General features: G+C 40.6%; 1 protein-coding gene across 3 annotated transcripts in view; it reads left to right on the top strand.

Annotated features, from left to right (window-relative positions):
* cacna1ia (calcium voltage-gated channel subunit alpha1 Ia) overlaps nucleotides 1-16,661 on the top strand; it is a 174,154-nt gene extending 157,493 nt beyond the window's left edge. The window contains exons 34-37 of one of the 3 annotated variants that reach the window (XM_086076594.1): nucleotides 5,371-5,526; nucleotides 12,430-12,634; nucleotides 12,811-13,046; nucleotides 13,865-16,661. In XM_086076594.1, coding sequence (XP_085932720.1) covers nucleotides 5,371-5,526; nucleotides 12,430-12,634; nucleotides 12,811-13,046; nucleotides 13,865-14,581 — 1,314 coding nt within the window. In that variant the 3' untranslated portion in view covers nucleotides 14,582-16,661. The remainder of the gene's footprint in view (nucleotides 1-5,370; nucleotides 5,527-12,429; nucleotides 12,635-12,810; nucleotides 13,047-13,864) is intronic. The other 2 variants (XM_086076756.1, XM_086076677.1) reach the window with 2 other exon arrangements.
* The last annotated feature ends 3,251 nt before the right edge of the window (nucleotides 16,662-19,912 follow it).

The following is a 19,912-nucleotide window of genomic DNA, read 5'->3' as shown; positions in this document are numbered from 1 at the left end:
TTAAAAAATATAATATAATGATCCAGAGGGGTTGATGCCCGCCGTTCACATATTTATGAAATACGTCACATTAGACCAGCTAACTACCTTGCGCCGGTGTGAGACCTGGTCTAGGATGCGTCAAGTTTAGATCGACTTTCTGCCACCAAATTGTCACTGGACCATCTCCAAGACATTCCTTCTACTGTGCTGGCCCGCCCAGCTCGGCTGCGACCGTTCTGCCAAATTGGCAAATGTGCAGCAAGCCTTTCGCTGATATGAAAATCAGGATCCGCAGACATTTGCACCACAGCGCAGATGCATTGTATGAAAATAGAGCCCTTAAAGTTAATCCTTTAATGCTCGTTGAACTGAGGGTGAGGTCACACTGAATATGCAGATGTCACGTGTGACAATCCAAATGTACAAGTCTAAAGGCAGTCCGTTGTAAATGCACTGTACTATAAATAGTACATATTGCAAATATCTGCACACAAACAGATTTACATATATTACAGATATCTATGTACAGTACACCAGGGATGTGCGGTGAGGTTCGTGGCTGGTGAAGTACTGATATTAGTCAGATTTATTCAATATTGAATCAAACATATTTGCCATCATTTTAGCATCATCTTCTGACCGCATTTTTTAAAGCTTTATCCTCCTTTATTGATTAGGTCCTGTTTCAATTGGTGGTCTAGTTTTGAGAATTTGTTTATAGTTTGACAGGGGGGGACAATTGTTGAATTTACATTTTGATGCTGATTAAGACTAAAAATGGCATGCTGATTCCAAAATTGCAGTCAGATATTTGTCTAGAACGTCAAATTTTTTTCTCCTCCAGATTCTACTGATTAGCTGTAGTAAGACTGTAGTAAAAAGTGCTGATTATACAATTGGACTAATTTACGGCTACGTGGCAACTTGTTTGTGCAGTCAGTAGCAATTAAGAGGAATTGCGGTGCTTTTTCTCTTAAAATTGTAAGCATGGGCTGCATACCATCTATTTCGTTTTATGATGTTTTTTTGTTTTGTTTTTTGTTTTAATTTTCCACGCTTGTAGCTATTGCAGCTTAGTGTTTCACTTACATACAAGGGCACTTACTGGTATTTATTTCTTGTTTTCATTTTTTTTAAGAAAACAGCAATCCTGTAGCTGAAAAACTGAGATCAGTTTTAGATTTTGTGTGCATAAATTAGTTAAAAACAGCTGTCAGACCTAAGTCACCAAAAACCGTGTTACCCAGTGTAATATTTTACATGTTTAGCTTTAAAGTAGCACTTGGAGTCAAATTTGCCTGGACCGAATGCCTGGACTGCTGCTGCCACTTAATTTACGATGCATCCATCCCTAAGAAGATAGAATAGGTCATGTTGTATGAAAAGGGAGGCGGGAGCAGTCAAAAACAATGATGTTAGAATATACATTTTGATGTGTTTTTAAACACATTAATTAAGACTAAAATATGCCGTTAAGCAGTTTTTGGGATCCCAAGTCCTGGAAATCTCAGGAACCCTGGCAATTTCCTTTATGTTTGCCTAATAGTAAGTTTGCCTTCGTGAGGTAAATTACTGTTTGCCTCAACTTTTTTTTATATGGTTTTATGCAATCAGCAGAACTTATTAGGTAACACAAATATTACATACATTAGCCTGACTATAGAAAATTAGAGTGTAAGTTAAAAGTGTCTGAAAATATATTTGAGACACGAAGAGAGAACTACAGGCACTTACCAATTACGGGCCTCCTCAAACCATTTAGCGAGGGATTGTGCAATCTGAGGTGAGGTGAGGCTGTTTGCTACCACACGTATTTCAACAGGAAATACCGAAATTCAGCAATTTTCACGATATTATCATTGACATTACTGGAAACAAAACGTAAATTCATAGGAAGTACACGACAGATTATTAATTTTTCGTATGCAGGTGAGGCTCACTCTCCCGTGCCTCCCCTGACTGCATGTCCCTGATGTACACCATACAAAACAATGATATTTGATATGTTATTGGTAAAATGGTCTCTCTCACATACACACACACACACACACACACACACACACACACACACACACACACACACACATAGGGAACATCATTTGAGCATAGTGTATTACACACTTCGGGCTTCATTGATCTCATGAAGCGGAGTGAATGGAAAGTGTTTGCAGGCTTAAAAAAAAGCATGTCTATGCACATACAGTATGTATGTCTAAGAGTTAATTCAATGCATTTTGTGGTATCCACTTTCCACACAAGCTGACATGTAGATGAATGAGGCCCCCAGCATGTAAACTCCCCTAACATGCATGCGTGCAACTCTCTCCTACTACTTGTGGGTTGTTTTGTTGACAGCAGGTTGCACATACAAGATCAACTTGCCAACGTGTTGTCCTGTGCGTGTGTTGTCCATCACTGTGACAAAGTGCAGCGGGCCAGCTCAGAAGAAGCAATAACTGGCCTCAACACCTCCTCACCTGTCAGTGCTGTTTTCTACCTGTCTGCAGATGCTGTCAAACCATCAATCTGCCCCCCCTCACTCCTCCTCTCCATATTTCTTCTTCCCTTTGGTCCATCTATCTCCGTTGCATTAACCTTTATCGGTGTGTCTGTGTGCGAGAAGGTGGGTGTTCTTCAGACAGCGTTCGTCATCGCCTAGAGTTATGTGCACCTTTTTGTTTTTGTATTTGCGGGGGACACAGCAGAGGTGCTTTGGGACACAATATCCATCAGGGTACTGCCTAATGAGGACGTGGGATCATCCCCATGCAGGGTGAGGCTGACTACATTTCAGTCTGTGGGGGGGGGGGGGGGGGTGCTGTTGGTGCAGTGAAGGTGTTTGCTTTTATTCATTCCCTACGAAGTCTCTTCACGTGCCACAACATGGCTTCCAGTGTTATTTGTGGAAGACACCCTCTTAAGAGAGGCACCATTAGTTTCAAACGCTGCTTTTAAAACGTTGATCAAGGTGAACAAATGACAACGTAAAAGGTAATGGCAAAGAAAATTATCAAAAGTAGCATTTTACATCTAAGGAAGAGGATCAGGGCGAGTGAAGAGAGAGAAAAAAAGGTTTGGCAGGATTCTCACTTTATTTTCTGAATTCTGACTTTAAATTGAGAATTCTGACTTTATTCTCAGAATTCTCCCTTAAAATTGAGAATAATAGCAGTACTAATAAAGTCAGAATTCTGACTTTAAAGTCAGATTTCTCACTTGACATTAAAGTCAGAATTCTCATTTTATTCTCAGAATTATGAGATCAAAGTCAGAATTCTCACTCTAAAGTCCGAACTCTGAGCTAAAAGTCAGAATCCTGCCAACCTTTTTTTCCTCTCCACTGGCCCTAATCCTCTTCCGTATGCATCTAAGAGTGAACGTGACATCTTTAATACAAAGGCATGAATATTGGCAGGCAATGTGGTCAGAAAAGATAAATATAACATATCTTGCTTCTGTTTTATGCAGAGGACAATAGTCGTTTTAGTTGATTATATTTAGTGGAACATCCACTTAAACTATTTGTTCCATAACAACTATCAAAACAGAAAAGCCGTGTGTTGCCTTAAAAAAAAGTTTTTAACTCTACAGGCGGTGTTTTAAATAATATATATATATATATATTATATTTATTATAATTTTTTCATTTATTATAATGTGTATTTATAATATTACAAATTGCCATGCAAGTGTAGTTAAACACATGAAGAGGGAACTGGATTACAGTATTTCTTAAAATGTAAATTTAATATAGTGTGACCAGACATCTCGGTTTAACCTGGACAGTCCCGTTTTGAGCCTCTTTTCCCAAGCCCCAACGGATTTTGCCAACCCCATTGTTGTCCCACTTTAACGCACTTTATTTTTAGTCCAGTCAGAAAGCCCAATTTTTGGGGTCTAGTGTATGTCCCTCACACAAAGCGATTAATGCAGTAAGCCAATCACCTAATCGCTAGCAGACGTGTTTTTGTCATACCGCAACTAGATCTACTTCCTGCTTTTCTGTATAAGAATGATGATAAATAGTAGTCGCCAGTCAGATCCAACGCAAGTTGGGCTTTTCAGGTGGCATATTTCCAATTGTACAATGTGGGATCGACTGGCGCGAGGTAAACGGCACAGCCAGCTAGCTAGCTGCCGGGAACGAGCAAAAAAGTTTGGAAAATGGTGAGTGCATTGACTTGTTTAGTGCGGTTGAACTGTCAATCAAGATAAGATCAACGGTCAACAGATTGACAAGTCAATAGTTCCTGCTGAGAATGTATTGTATATTTGATTTTCAGCAGAATTGTAGTGTCCCAGTTTTTAATTGTGAAAATCTGGTCAACCTAGTTTAATGTCTATAATAATAAATGTTTAATGTTATAGTGTCACAAAAGCAAACAAGGCAAAACACACTTGTTGAAATGAAAATTTGCTGACAATGATGACAATATTTGGGGTTCAACTCTAGAATTGTGTTTAGAAACCAAAGCTAATTGGTACTAGAGTTAAATTAAATTAAAAGTTTTAAGATGGCACCACCTTGGATTCCAAACATCTCACATGTATAATATACTGTGTTGATATCGGAAGGAAGTAGAATTGTGTAGGCAAAAGAGAGTTTTGTAAGATTTGTGTTGGGGAAGAAAGCTAATGCTCTTTAACTCATTCACTGCCATTGACGGGCTATAGACGTCAAAAATTCATTTGAACTATTTCTATTAGTTTAACATTTTATTCCACTTTTGTTAAGAGTATGAAAACCTAGAAAAAAAAATGTTATTGTATATTTATAACAGATATAAAATGTGTGATTAATCGTGAGTTAACTATTGAAGTGATGCAGTTAATTACCATCAAAAATTGTAATCGCCTGGCACAATTTAAAAAAGAAAAAGAAAAGATTATTAAAAATTAGGGACATCAGGCGATTACATTTTTTAATCGTAATTAATCGCATGACTAGTTAACAAAAGTGGAGAAAAAAAAAATAGAAATACTTCAAATTAATTTTTGACGTCTATAGCCGTCAATGGCAGTGAATGAGTTAAGTAGTAGTTGTATTATTTTTATTTTTTTTTATGAATTATATGGCTCAACCTTGAACCACTTGGAAATGTCAAAATAGTGTGTGCCACATGCAGTGTTTGTGTGAAATGTGTCCTTGCAACAGACACATTGTCAATAGATACTGAGGCACATCCAAGCCTGGTGGTCTTATATCTATAATGAGTGTCACATTGGCCTCTGTTTGCACCAATGTGATGCAAATACAGCATAGCACTGTATGTGTGGAGTAATTGCTCTGTAGCAAATGAGGTTAATGATACAATCTGCTGGAGTCTCGTGAACCTTGACCCCCTCCTGCCTGGGACATCAATAACTGAGGTGACTTCCTTACACCAGATCAGGATGGCGGAGATCGAGCAGGCTTCGCTTAAGTCAGAGCAACTCTCGGACAAGTCTTCTTCTCCCGCCCTCCCTGATGACCTCAGCCTGGACGAGCACACGGCCTACCAGCTGCTTGTGCGAGACAGCAAGGTTGGTGGAGAGATAAGTGAGGTGAGAGCGGAATTCGAGTGCCATCCTTCTTTAATGAGGTATAAAATATGCAAAGCAAACATCCAGCACTCATCTAGTATGTTGTGTATCATTACAGAAGCTACAAATCTCTTCTTGGAATACAGGCTGGCTTTTTAATATGGGCTTTAATCTTCAGTAAACACTTCTGTTTAATTGTGCGACACTCTTAAGATAAACTTGCCTATTAATTGGTTTGTGTTTACAGTCAACACAGGTTAAAACAATGGCCAACCTCAAAGGCCAAATAGAGATAGAAATATTGTCAGAAAGTAATTCCAAAATGATTGATCTCATACTAGTGGAGATGGTCACTGATGGCGTAGTGCTTTACTCACTTGGCTTGAGTTCAGTTTGCATTCAGTGACGGTGTGAATACTTTCGAACTATATTATGTGCCCGCTGATTGACTGGCATCCAAGTCCATGATGTACGCCGCCTTTTGTCTCAAGTCATCTGGGATTGGCTCCAGCTCTCTCTAAGTTAAGTGGTAGAGATGATGAATGACAGAGGTGACATGACTTTTGGAATCAGGCCTACTTAGGGCAAGAAAAAAATTGGTGAAAAATATTGATATTACCGTAATTCAACAACATGGTTATGAGGGAATTATTTAAAAGAAAACAATCAAGTATGGAAATTGGGAATAACTGCACACAACTGTGAATTCATTCAAAACTTTTGCAATAAAGCTCATCATTAGCAATTACATTGGCCTGTTGCTTAGCAACCCATTCATTAGTGAGGCAATTGCCAAAATTACTACGTTACAACATTACATCTATTTAAAGGTTATCAAGACACGTGTCATGTTCATCTCATCCTTTGTGAAACATGATACATTTCTTAATCAAATCATGAATTATCCAGGGTTAGGCAAGAGCCTCTCTGGATCTTAATTCGCCATGACATTTAGGACAATTCTACACTTTTGACGCTGTGGGATCAGTTTGGTGAATGACAAAGCAATATTTATGAAAGCATACAATCAGAGCCTGCAGGAGCGCTGCTAGGATATTTTGGATTTATCCAAAAAATGTCTCCTTGGCGCTCTTCAGTGGAGGGATCCACAAAAGCATTTTTTTTTAAAAGGAGAAAACTGAAGCACTCAAAGGTGTTCCAAGTTGATTCAAAATGGTCATTTGTTATTGCCTTCTGGAATGAGTACAGAAACAAACCAGTGGACTCCAGTATAATGTGAGTGTTTACCCTCATGGGAAGTTGGACAGATGCGCCAAATACAAATTAATGTTTGGAGGAATTTCACCAATATGATGATGCAGTTGTTGGAGTGCAGACTTTTAAAAGTCAATAATAATAAAAAATTAAAAAATAAACACAATATACGATTTACAATATATAATATGCAATTATTTACAATGTCTTTTTCAGAAGAGATCTTAAAGAAAAAGAATGAAATCGAGTTCACCATTCAGACCAGGAAACTTAGTGGCTCTTAAAGTGTAGATCCAAAAAGACTCCCTCTGAAGGAGTCTTTTTAATCTATCTCCTCCCCTTCCAACATACCAGAAGCCAATCACAGATTAAGAAGTGATCAATGTATCCGATACTCATCTTACACCCATTCAGCCTGCTGTGCTGTCCAAAGGACTTACATTTTCTCCAAGTAGAGCCAAAGAATTTCAGAAATTCCATCTTCCTTCAATCTATAGATGTGCAAGGAATTGTAATGATCTACTCCAGTCTGACTCGCTAATGCTAATTAGCGCTACTCGCTGCACTTTTATCACTTAAAAGAACAATGCAAAAAAACATCTATTGGAATAACTTGATTGTGACTTTTTCCTTCTACTCTCTAATGTGGCTACAATTTAACAGTGTATTAGACCGCGTGGAACCACACTGCCCCTAAGTGGCCAAATCGGGTGCAACATGAACAGCGCCCCAAATAAAGGCACACACGGACGGACGGACAAAGGCAAGACAGTATAAAATTATTTAAATAAAATCGATTTTGGGACATTTAAAATCGATTCTGAATCATACTAAATGAGAATCACAATTCTAATGCGAATTGATTTTTTGGGCACACCCGTACTACAATTTATAGAAAATCTACTGACCATAATACAATCTTGAGAGCTGATAGTCACCACCCCACATGGCTACTAAAAAACATCCCTTATAGTCAATTTCAGCGACTGAGAATATGTGATGATGACACCATCATGCACAAGATATGGATAAAAGATTCATAAACAGAGGATACAAAACATTTATTATTTCCACAGCTCATCAGAAAGCTAGAAGTCAAAATCTAAATGATTTGCTGATTTCAAAACAAAAAAACGAAGAAAGTAAAAATCAAGTGTATTTTGTAACACCTTATACTTCCCAAGCCAACAAAATTAAACACATAATTAAACAAAATTGGAGTATCCTGACAAGTAAAAACTTAGAGAAATACTTCCGTATACTCCAACAATCAGCTTCCGGAAGGCTATAAGGGGACTCGATAGATTAAAAAGACTCCTGCAGAGGGAGTCTTTTTGGATCTACACTTTAAGAGCCACTAAGTTTCCTGGTCTGAATGGTGAACTGAATTTCATTATTTTTCTTCAAGATCTCTTCTGAAAAAGAAATTGTAAGTAATTGTATATTATATATCGTAAATCGTATATTGTTTCATTTTATTAATATTGACTTTTGAAAGTATTGCTGATTGTTGCTTGCTAATTGGATGATGAGTACCAGCTGACTGTGTGTCCATCCCACTGTGAACATATGACTAACTGTATGACAATCCTTTTCAGCTTGCCCTGACAAAGGCCTACCAAGGCCAAAACGCGTTGGCAATTTTTAATCAACTGGTCATGTGGCAATAAGGGCCTTTTACTTGGAACGTCTATGAAAGCATGTTTGGACAAATCTGTCTGGCCCATGACCTCAAACATTGTTGGGATGGACTAGAATGGAGATTGGAGTAGAGCCAAAAATGTGTTGTCCTAGACAAATACAGTACAAAGACTATTACAGACACATCCAACATATTGTAGAAAGAATGTGGAACTACAATGTAATGTGATGTCTTGTCTGACTTATGTTAAAGGTCCCATAGTATGAAAATGCACTTTAGTGGGGTTTTCTATGAATAATATGCATCCCCGGCCTGTCTACAATCCAACCAGGCATGAAAAAAGTCCGTCCGCGACTTCTTTAGCTTTCTCCTCCTTTCTAAAATGTGTGCTTCAAACGGGCAGATTAAACTTCCGTGACTTAATGACGTCAAAAAGACACGGAAGTGCACTCGACCCAGCCCCCTCGGGTTAGTGGCACCACCTCTGGTAAAGGTTTGTCACGCCCACTGAAATTCAAAAAGATGGCTGCGCCTTTCTTTTTCTCTCCCTGCTCGCACATGCTCCGTGGAGAGGGGAAACATTGATCAGGAAAAAGGGGTTGCTTTCTTCGTCCCAAGTCTTTGAGAAGACAGTGGATTAATTTTATTTTTGTGTACCGACATGATTTCTCAAAGGACTGTTTTGTTCGTGAAAGCCTGTTCAGAGCTGGATTTGCAACACGTTTAAACATGATGGATCGGTCCCAACAGTGTGACACGACTGCAAACGGGAAAGATGTAAGTTTAACATTTTTGATTTAGCCTTCCTGCCTTTCCTTTCTAATAAAAAATGTGCACCTTCTACCATATTACCGGTGTATTTTTAGTGCCTAAAGTGGGAGCTACATTTGTCGTGTGGAGGTTGTTTGGTTACAAGAGGTCAGATATGAAAAAGCAGACGGTTCTTAGATAATATGAAGCAGTTGTGTATTGTTTTGTCAAGATACAATTTGCGGTGGTTAATTTGCCGTGACTGGCAACTCGCCACCTAGTTGACATGACTTTGTGACGCTAACCGGCCGCTAAGTGATCTCGACGAGACGGCTTGCACGTTGCGACTGCGCAGTGGCCTAAATGTGCACATTTGTGTTGTTCATAACTGCTTGTAAATGTCTACAAGCATTCACGGCAAATCGCAGACATTCACAGCAAAATAACGTTCGCGGAAGATTTGCCAGTTACGGCAAAATAACCATTGCCTAAACAATCACAAACTAACGCTACAACATAGTCTCTGTAGTAACGTTATGCTACTTTTTCTTATGGTAAAACGTTATGCCACTTTTCCACATATTAAAATAGTTCTCAAATGTGTAAAAGACATGTCTGTATTTTTTTTTTCTTCTGCTCCCATGGCCAGTCGTTTCCATTCTTAACATTAGCACATGACTACCATGACCATGACTACCATGACCCTGCCCCTTCGAGAGAGAAGGGTATGGCCTAGGTGTGGCCTGGTGCAGCTATTTACATAAAAGTGACACACCCCTAAAACAGGCTGTTTTGAACAGAGCGTTTTTTGGCTGATTTAGGAACAGAACAGCAAAAATATTAGATCCAAAGTCAATTTTGACGAATGCATGTCACAGACATGTCTTTTACACATTTGAGAAGTGTTTTTGTACGTTGAAAAGTTGAATAATATGATACCTTTAAAATGTGGCCTTCCACTACATTCCAAACAAAGACTGCACTCCAACAACAACTGTATCATCATATTGGTGAAATTCCTCCAAGCATTAATTTGTATTTGGTGCATCTGTCCAACTTCCCCATGAGGGTAAACACTAACATTACACTGGAGTCCACTGGTTTGTTTCTGTACTCATTCCAGAAGGCAATAACAAATTACCATTAGGAGTCTTTTAATGGCTATGCTCTCCTCTCTCGCGAACTATAAACCTTAGCTTCTAGAGTGTATTTCTTTATTTTTATCGGTTCTAGAACTATTTCGGCCTTAAGGGCATACTCACACTAAGCAATGCAGGTTGTCTTTTCTCTTGACATTCAGTCCAATCACTTATAAGAGACGACCCACAGTCATTCTCCCATAAATGTGCACATACAACACAGACCTCATTTACACAACTACTGTAATGCAGTTTGTCCTTGCTATCATAGTAATGAATACGTACGGACGGATGCGTGCTCCCACAGTCTCAACATCTCGTACAGATGTCACAACAATAAACTACCTCATACCACACAATTACGTACGTTTCCATGTGTTTACTCAACACGTCATGTAAACGTCAAAGTGCAGTGTGGGAAGAACTATGTGAGCCTTTGGATTTTTTAACAAGAATAATCCAGCGTTGTGTAATGAAGTGTTGATTCAAATGGGGTGACGTCTTTGGGTGCAGGAGAGCGAGGAGGAATCTAAGCCCAGCACGGTTCAAATGGCTTAGTGCGAGTATGCCTTGAAATAGCCATCATCTCTGTCCACCATCTTAACACCCTCCCACAAATGAATCTCCCCGTCAGGTTCTCCCGAGTTGTAATTCCCAGTGGCTCTCACGCTGCACCTTGTTCCTCGTTTGGAGTTATCTTATGTGCACTCTCTTGCCACCTCCCTCCTATGGCCCCATTTATCTCTATCCCTTATCATCCATCCTTTCTCTTCCTTAATTGGGTAATACTACTTGTTTCTGAATAGCGAGATAAGCCCTGCAATCAGCAAACATTTCTCTGAACGCTCAGCTCATTAAAGAAAATGCTTGAGTGAGGGAAAAGAAGGAAAAGACATAAAGCTTGTTTGGATCTGAGGGTTTTTTTATTGTGTAAGCACTATCTTTGGTTTTGGGTGATGCAAATGACTCCTTAATTCAAGGGGTCAGTACAGTGTGAAGAAACACACACTATGATATCTAATGCTACGTTCAGACCGAACCGAAAATATTGCGACGCTACGCTGGTCTCGCGCGTGTTTGTTCGCGTGGTTCTCAATAGCATTTGTTTTGCTCAGCGCCGCAACGGAGGAAGAGGAAGGATTTCTGCTTCGGTAGGTGGTGCTAACTTTAGTGTAGCATTGCTAGCTTGCTTCACACTTTGACAATTAAACAAACTCGCCAGATAAGCCGATCTCCACGCTTCTTCCTCCAAGTAATCTCCTTTTTGGCCCGGTCCCAGTACACGAAGCTCGCCGTGTCGTACAGCTCCGGGTGTCTCCAAACCGCGACGATCAAGCTGTCCTCCATTGCTATGCTACACGCTCTGCACACAATCGCTTTCTGTGTTTTGTCGGTGACGTGGACTATCTCGACACGATTGGCTTTCGCTGATGCGACGGCGCCAAAAGTTTAATTCAGCCAATTACGGCAAAATGGCAGAAGTAGCGAAATGCTCGCCGGAAACATCACATACGCGCTGCCCGGCACGTCATCGCGCCCCCCTGCGCGAAGTCCATTGACGACAATGCCCCCTGGACTGTTGGTCTGAACTTAGCATAACAGCATTTTCAGCCTGAAAACATACTGTACCTTTGAAAATGAATATCAAAATGGAAGTGACATTTACTGAGTCTGTCTCCAGTGGAGTACCATTACTTAAATCTTGAATCGCATGTGACATTGACATGGATGAAGTGCATTCAACAGTCAGGAGGACAAGCAACAGTGTTGATTCATGAAGTGTTCCATACTCATTGTTATTTTCCTTGTGCATAAAATGGCTGCAGTTACTGTATGATGCCGAACTCAATCCATCTCTATCAGTAGACTAATTACACACTCTCTCAAAGTTAACACCTGACATTTATTTTCATAATACATAACCATTAAAATAACAAATACTCAGTATAATAATCACTGCTCTATTTGACAAGAGCTGATAGGAAAGGAAGAATAAAATGTAATTAAAGATCTTTCTTCCAATCTATAGGCCTTGAGAACTTTAACACTCACTTTGAGGACAATGCACGTTCCTCGGGCTAATTTCAGTTGTAATAGAGACCAATTTATTTTAAAAAAATGAATGAATGCATCGGAGAAGACTATCTCCTCAGTTGCAGGTCGTCTGCTCCCTTCCAGGGAAAGTGCAGCAGTGGATCCAGCAGCTCTGAAGAGGCAGCAGGAGGAAGAAGTCAGCAAATCCACCAGACTGTTGTCCAGAGCCAGGTCCAAGGGCTCAGCCATTTCTCCAGGACCCTCTGCAAAGTTGAGATGGAAACTGTGCTGCAGGATATAGAAATCCAATCAAATTCGCCAAATATGTGCTCACCTTATTACAGCCCAAGTGAGTACATCCAGTCAATTAGGTACATATTTTCTGGCATAAATGAGCAGGTAGTGCAAATGACAGTAGAGTAAACCATGTACAAAATGAAATAATGGGCCAGGGTGCCTTAAATACATGAATAAATGCCTAAAAGCATTAATCATCTCAATTGGATGAAACCATTTTTTCTCAAGGTGGCGTTTCCAGCGTTAGCAACAAAGAAAGAAACACGGAGGGAAAAGAAGAAGCCCGCAGCATCTCTCCGCTGCTCCCGCTGCCTACTGAATTTTTCCACTCGACAGGAGCAGCCATCCCAGCACCTCCCCGCAGCCGGAGCCTGAGGTTGTCACGGGGCCTTAGGTTGACCTCCCCTGCTTCATGGGCTGCATTCCGTTCCCCCGGAGGCCATAGCAAGATACTGTGTACTCAGGTAGGGAGGGTGAAGGGAAACAGGAGTATGAAGTACTGTCATATAAAATGTGAAGGAATTAGCAGAGGTGGGCACATCAGTAAGTTTTGCCAGTCCATCATTATTTCAAGCTGTACCCGACTGTAATAGTCAGTCTGTCACGGCGTCATCATTATTTTAACCGCACTTCCGTAATTAAATCACAGTTTGGCACTGTCACTTTAGGACCATTCAACGACAGCCAATCAGCATCGAGAACGTACTACTATGTCACACGCAGGGAGCAGCACAAAGCAAACATGAGGCCAAATAAAGTTTAAAAATAATAAACTGTCGCAAAAATGGCCAAACCATTGATCTGTATATATTAGAGATAGCCGATAGGCCAAGACTTTTGAAGCCGCGAGGCTGACACATTACCACTCCCAAGAAACATTTCTCGGCATACGATCCTATACATTTACAATATTGAAATTGGAGAATATTTGAGACAGAACTTAGTAGAAACAGCATGATTTATGTTGTTTGTTAAACAATAGGACTTTAGACATCTGCCTGTATAAATTATATGCTTAATAATGTTTAGAAGAGAAAACATATTTTTTTAATTAAAGAATTATAACTTATTCAAGAGAAGATGCCTCTGCAAATTCTAATATTGGTCTAAAGAACTGAGCGATAAAAGAAAACGTTTTCCCATCATCTGACATTTGTCAGCAAAACGAGTGTCTGTCAGTGACGGACTGACGGAATGCCCACCTCTGGAAGTTAGCACAACCAAAACGCACTCATTAAAGTCACACTGTAATTTCTTTCCCAACTCTTGCATTCGTCTGCAGTATCCCTCCCACAGTGATTCATCACTGGCAACTGGCAGCTCGGAAGGCAGCCTCCAGACCACCCTGGAAGAAGGACTGAGCTTCAGCATCTCTCCGCCACAAAACATGGACTTGCCAGCAGCTACTTTACCACATGAGTGCCCACTCCGTGAAGACAACACGAGCATTTCTTCCTCGGTCCCGACCCTGAGACTGAGACCGAGCCCCTCATCGGCTCTAACCCTGCAGGCCACCATTGGCCAACAGCGGAGCCAAAGCAGCGGGCGAGGTAGCACAAGCCCGGGCTTCACACGGGACGACTCCATCGACCCTTCAGATGAGGACCTGGGCATAGTTATCGGGTCCTCCATTGGTGGTTGTGGGTCCAGTCAGGCGGGCAACAGTGAACACTTGTCAGAGACAATGAGCAGCTTGTCACTGACGTCACTGCTGTCACCCACTTCCCTAGCGTATCCTGGAGGAGCAGTGAAAAAGTGCAATAGCACGGGAAGCCTGGACCAAGGGGGTATGCTGCTGACATCCAGAGGAAGAGAGACCCGCAGGGAGATTCTCGGCCTGGAGCTGATGGATCCGCAGGGTTGCTTGGCCAACCCCTGGTCGGGGGTATTAGCCGAGGCCCGGAGAGGAGATGGAGATGAAATCGGAGACGGATCGCAAGGGTTCCGAGGGAAAAGCTCAAGCCAAACCACAGTAGGGCCTTTTCGCAAAAACAGATGAAACCTACTGCTAACTTTTTGTCTATGTTCCTTGGATATGAACCATTCATTGACCCTTGCACTCTCTATTCCCACGAATGAAAGAGAGGCTTGCCTGTATTTCCAACACTCATCTTTCCCCCATGGACCTCTCTCTATACATTTGTGATGAACCCAAGACCTATTTTGTGCAAATGTGCAACCTAGGGAGCTGGTCTTGCTTATGCAGCAGTGCACCGGTGGGGTCGTAGCCTGCAAAGCTGGGGCCTAAGAGCTACGGATAGGCGCGAGTAGAGGGTTCTATGAGAGGATCCAGGTAGCCTGTTTTACCAGGGAGATGTTCAGAGCTTAAACAAGAGTTTAAACTCAAAAAGACACGAGAGCCTCGGCTGCTTTTCTCCGAGCCAGGTCATGTTCACTGATGCGAAAAATGCAAAAATGGAGATATCCAAACCGAAATAGCTATCCATGCCAAGAGATAAAGTTTTGTGAGGCAGTGCAACAGGTAAGTTGGAAGGAGGCTTCCGGACGACGGAATATACAGTAGCAAGGCTGAAGGTAGACATTAGGGACAGGAATGCCAGGTCATTTGTTTGGCGGGGAAAGCAGAAAGCGGATCTAATATCCATCTGTTCCGGCAGACGGAAACAACGGGTCGCTCTCTCTCTGGCTCCGGACCTTCTGCTGACATCACAGGAAAGTGTGAGGTGGAGGAGAGTTCACCAATGACTGAGGGAGCACTGCCTCAGGTAGCCGAGAGATTGAATGAAATAGTTCTCATCCATTCAGCAGCGTGTTTTTTGAAAAGGGAGGTGAGTTTTATCAGATCAGATTGCTGAGGCATGACATGACCTTGGTGTGATTTGGAATTGTTTTTTTGTTGTTGTTGTTTTTTTATCTTAAGCATCTCTCACTAGATGGTTTGGACCTTATAGCCAGTGAGATTTAAAGCACACTCCTTTTGACAGTCCTTCCTCTCACAGTGTTCGAGTTTGGAATGCAATGACGAATCCACAAAGGTGGCAAGAGACCTTGACTTGCATGATGGAAATGCATTTAACTTAATCCAGATTTTTACATATATACAAATTGTGTGTCCAGATGTCAGTGTTGGGTGATGATGACCATGTGATTTCTATTCCACTATTTTTGTAGGAAAGACATTAGGCACATGCAATTTGCGGCCATGACCTCGCATTACCTGTTTGAAGCCCATTCCGATGCCTCACGTCATTTTGTCCGCCAGTGGCTTTCCGGTTTTATAACATTTTCTAAAGTGTACAAAACAATGAAGCAAAAATGTTCAAATGGTTTGAAATTGTTCCTTCCTTCATATCCCTGAACCAAACAGTCCTCCTTTTTAGTTGCATATGAGGAGTCATAGCAGATGGGAGCAGCCATATTCACTCAAGCATAAATGCTCATGGACATATTGTTTCGGTCTGGGTTTGCAATTCTGTGTGTTTACTATTGAACTGTCACCCAGATTAACGAATATCTCCTTTGCTACCCATCTGCCGTTGTAGCAATGCAGTATAACACTGAGCACAAGTGTGTCTTTTAATGCAAAAGGACATTTTGTCACATGCTGAATCACTTCGAGCCTGAAGTGAGATGCTGCCCGATTTTTAGAGCTAGTAAGCTGGTAAGATCATAAGCTTGATTTTGAATTGAACCAAAATGATGAGGTGGTGTAAAAAAAAAATACCCCCCCTCCAACTCATGCAAAATCACTCATTTATGTGCGTGCCAGCGTGCATGTGTTCGTAACATGACTTCAGGTGAGCGGACTGCATTTCCCTGATGTTTCAGTCAGTGAACTGTGTCACGATGATGATAATGATGATGATGATGCCTGAGAGTCAAGGTTAAACGTTAAACGCAGAACAACCAAGGGCTGTTTTAGCTTGAAAGGTTTATCCTCCTGTCTTTTCTGAGACAAATGTCAATGAATATGGCAACAAAGGTTAAAGCCTGACTACACAGCAATAAATGTTCTATGTGTATGCCCTGAATAATCATGTCAATGTGATTTATTTAATCGTCTTATTACTTTTACGTTTGCAGGAATACTCATTTTTATGCACACTTTTCATTTTCATTATTGTCTTCTGTAATTTGAATTGCAACCCTTGTGAGGAATAAGCAGTTAAGAAAATGGATGGATATATATTTATGGTTATATATATTTATTGTTATATTTAGATTTAGCATAATTTGGATTTTATATTTTTAGATTCACATTTACACCCTTAAAACTGCTGGGTTTTAAATAAGAAAAAGTTGGGTCAAAGTACTCAAATAGCGGGTTGGTTCCATTTTTGACCAAAATTTTATTATTTTTGACCAGGCAGTTTTGACATACTCCAGAATCTTATAGAAATTCTTCCTAGTAAATATTTTTGTCTATTTCACTTAGGTATGATGTTGTCTTCGAGGGGAAGTCAGTCCAAAAAAATTATTTACAAAAATATGTAAATATGCACCCACATTAGTCTAAATACGGTATTCCAATTCATATTGCATTTGTGGAATGAGTTAAGCAGCAAAATCCTCCCATTTTTAATCATCCCAGGGGGCGACCATTTTGCCACTTGCTGTCAACTGAAAATGACATCACAGATGCTCGCGTTTCAGGTAACAACCAACCATGGCTCAGCTTCAAAAACCAGATGAGCCGTGATTGGTTGTTAGATGAGCTCTGAGTATCTGTGATGTCGTTTTAAAATGGCTGCCCGCTGAGATGGATAAAAATAGTATGATTTTGCTGCTTAATTCATGTTCCACAAACGCAATATTAGTCAAATTGCTGTATTGTAAATGTTGAGGTGTTGACTTACACATTTATGAACCTTAAAAATACACGTTTTAAATGGTCTCTTGTCATTGGGAGGCTGTATGTAATGACACATTATTCCACAATTCCTATTATTATTAATTTAAATGTACCCTCACCATGAGCAACACACACACACCGTACGTCACTGCTGAGTACAGAAACCACATCCAGTAATCCATCAGGACAAAGTGCCCTGGGGGGTTGTCTTGAAGCATTGATGGTATTGCAGTCTCTGCTGAGAAAAAGCAGCATGTGAATTTGGCACAACAAAAGGATTAATAAGATGTCGCTGGAATGAGCTGCTTGCATAAGATCGTGGACTGTAAATCAACAATGTTGAGTAGTGATGTTCAATACCAGCGATTTTCTTTCCGAGCAGATACTGAGAAAAATTCAAGCTCGTATTGATGATGCAGATACTTTGTGCTAATAAAGCTGCATCATGCATTAAGTAACAACAGTGTGTCTATGGCAGCATTGCTATTTTAAGAGATTGATGGAGGCCTAAGGTAGAGATGTGCATGTCAATTTTGGTGGCGATTGGTCGTAGTTAACTTGTTAAGATTTTTATAGTGAGCGTCTATGGGTAGGAAGGCTGAATGAGCCAAAATACTGTGGCGATTGTTTTTATATTTTTAGAGGTTCAACTTAGGCCTACATCAATCTCTTAAAATAGCAATATCGTTTACGATTGGTCGCAGTTTTCTGAAATTAAGCCACGTACGAGCTGCCCCCACCCTCCCCCACAGTCTCTCATTAGGTACAAAAGGTAACCGCTAACTCTGTTGGCCTAATTCATAGTAAGGATATAGAGGACCTTATTTAAGTATTACAGTCTGTTTTCAATGATGATGATGGCATCGTGTGCTTTGTGTTTTTCTACGTGTATCCGGTGAGAGCTCGAATCGATCATAAACACAGATTCCCTCGTAGGAGGGTAGTAAAGGTAATCCAAGGGAAAAGGCTCGGAAGTGCCTCGGGTTTCAGGCATCTGACACTTGAGCCCCAACACAAAATCCTCGGAGGTGAAATGCTACTGTAAGACTAACTTGCGTGCTGCTCTTTCCTGAAAATAAAATGTGGTCTTTAATCCCGCCGAATCGCTCGAATCTACTTCTGTTTTATTTCAGTGTTGCAGGGAAACGAATGAAATGAAAGCTAAGGCTGCTTTAATAAAGTTTAAAACACAGGAAGAGCATCCCAGTACGATAAAGGGGCTTTTATTGTTCAGACACTCTAAACGACACCGGAAGTTGATGCGCACAACAATTACTTAACTCCCGGGTCTTGTGAAAAAGGTCTATGCCTCTTGCATTACCGAGTAAATGTTTATGACCACCCTCCAAAATGAATTTCAACCAGCATTTGATGAATTTATAATTATATATATATATATATATATATACAGGCTTGGGGAGTAACGGAATAAATGTACCGCCGTTACGTAATCAGATTGCAAAAAAATGTAACTGTATTACATTACAGTTACAGGAAAGAATATGTAATCAGATTACAGGTACATTTATTTAAAATGGGGATTACTTCGAGGGATTACAATTTCTATGATGAGAGAGAGTGCAAAAGAGGGTGAGAGAGAGAGAGAGAGAGAGCGAGAGAGAAAGAAGGACAGAGTGAGAGAGAGCGCGTGCACGCCCCGCGAGTGGGACCGTTGCTACATGTCGGGGAGGTGGGAACGAACGAACTGACTCGTCGTGTCTTCCACATGCGGGCAGTTTGAAGAAGCTTCACCGACGGGAGGAGGAAATGACGACCGGTATTCACTGGAACTTACTTGGAGCGAAAGTTTGAGCTGAGAGTACAGCGGCATGCTACGCGCTGTAGCTTCTCGCTAGCTAGCCCGCTAGCCTACAACCATAATGTGAGTTACACCTTCCAAACAAATTCACTATTTAAACATCATACACAACATATACACGGCTAAACTTGTGATTGGGATAAAAGTTCATTTTGCAGTTGATGTCAAGCATCTATCTATCTATCTATCTAGGAGGTGTGGTTGCTTTCAGTGACAGTTCGAAAACAGAATATGGGCTTCAATCAATCAATCAATAGCCTACATGCTTTTTAATTACACTTGGATTTTTGCTATTTGTAGGCTGCCCGGGTCCCTATCACCCGCAAATAGCAGGGACACATTGTATAGAATATATATTGTGGTGATATTTATTTTTATTTTGTCTTCATGAGCATACTCAATATTGGAGTAATCCAAAAGAAATCCAATTACATTACTTAAATATTATGGTACTTGGATTACGTTACTAACTACATTTTTTAGCAGGTAATTTGTAACTGTAATGGATTACATTTTAAAAGTAAACCTCCCACCCCATATATATATATATATATATGTTGCCAACATCTGAATGCGAGAACCCGCAACGGCTGTGCGAAATCTCACGCTCAAGCGGATCAATCGCATTGCGCAACTTTGCGGTCGGTGTGAAAGGGGGCACGCGCTGACATGGTGGCAAACTCCTTTGCTTATTTTGA

The sequence above is a fragment of the Leptonotus elevatus genome, chromosome 1 (assembly GCF_054856555.1).
Source record: "Leptonotus elevatus isolate MCC_2025b chromosome 1, RoL_Lele_1.0, whole genome shotgun sequence".
NCBI classification, from domain to species: domain Eukaryota; kingdom Metazoa; phylum Chordata; class Actinopteri; order Syngnathiformes; family Syngnathidae; genus Leptonotus; species Leptonotus elevatus.
The sequence above is the reverse complement of the archived record's forward strand: the minus strand, read 5'-3'. Positions and strand labels throughout refer to the sequence as shown.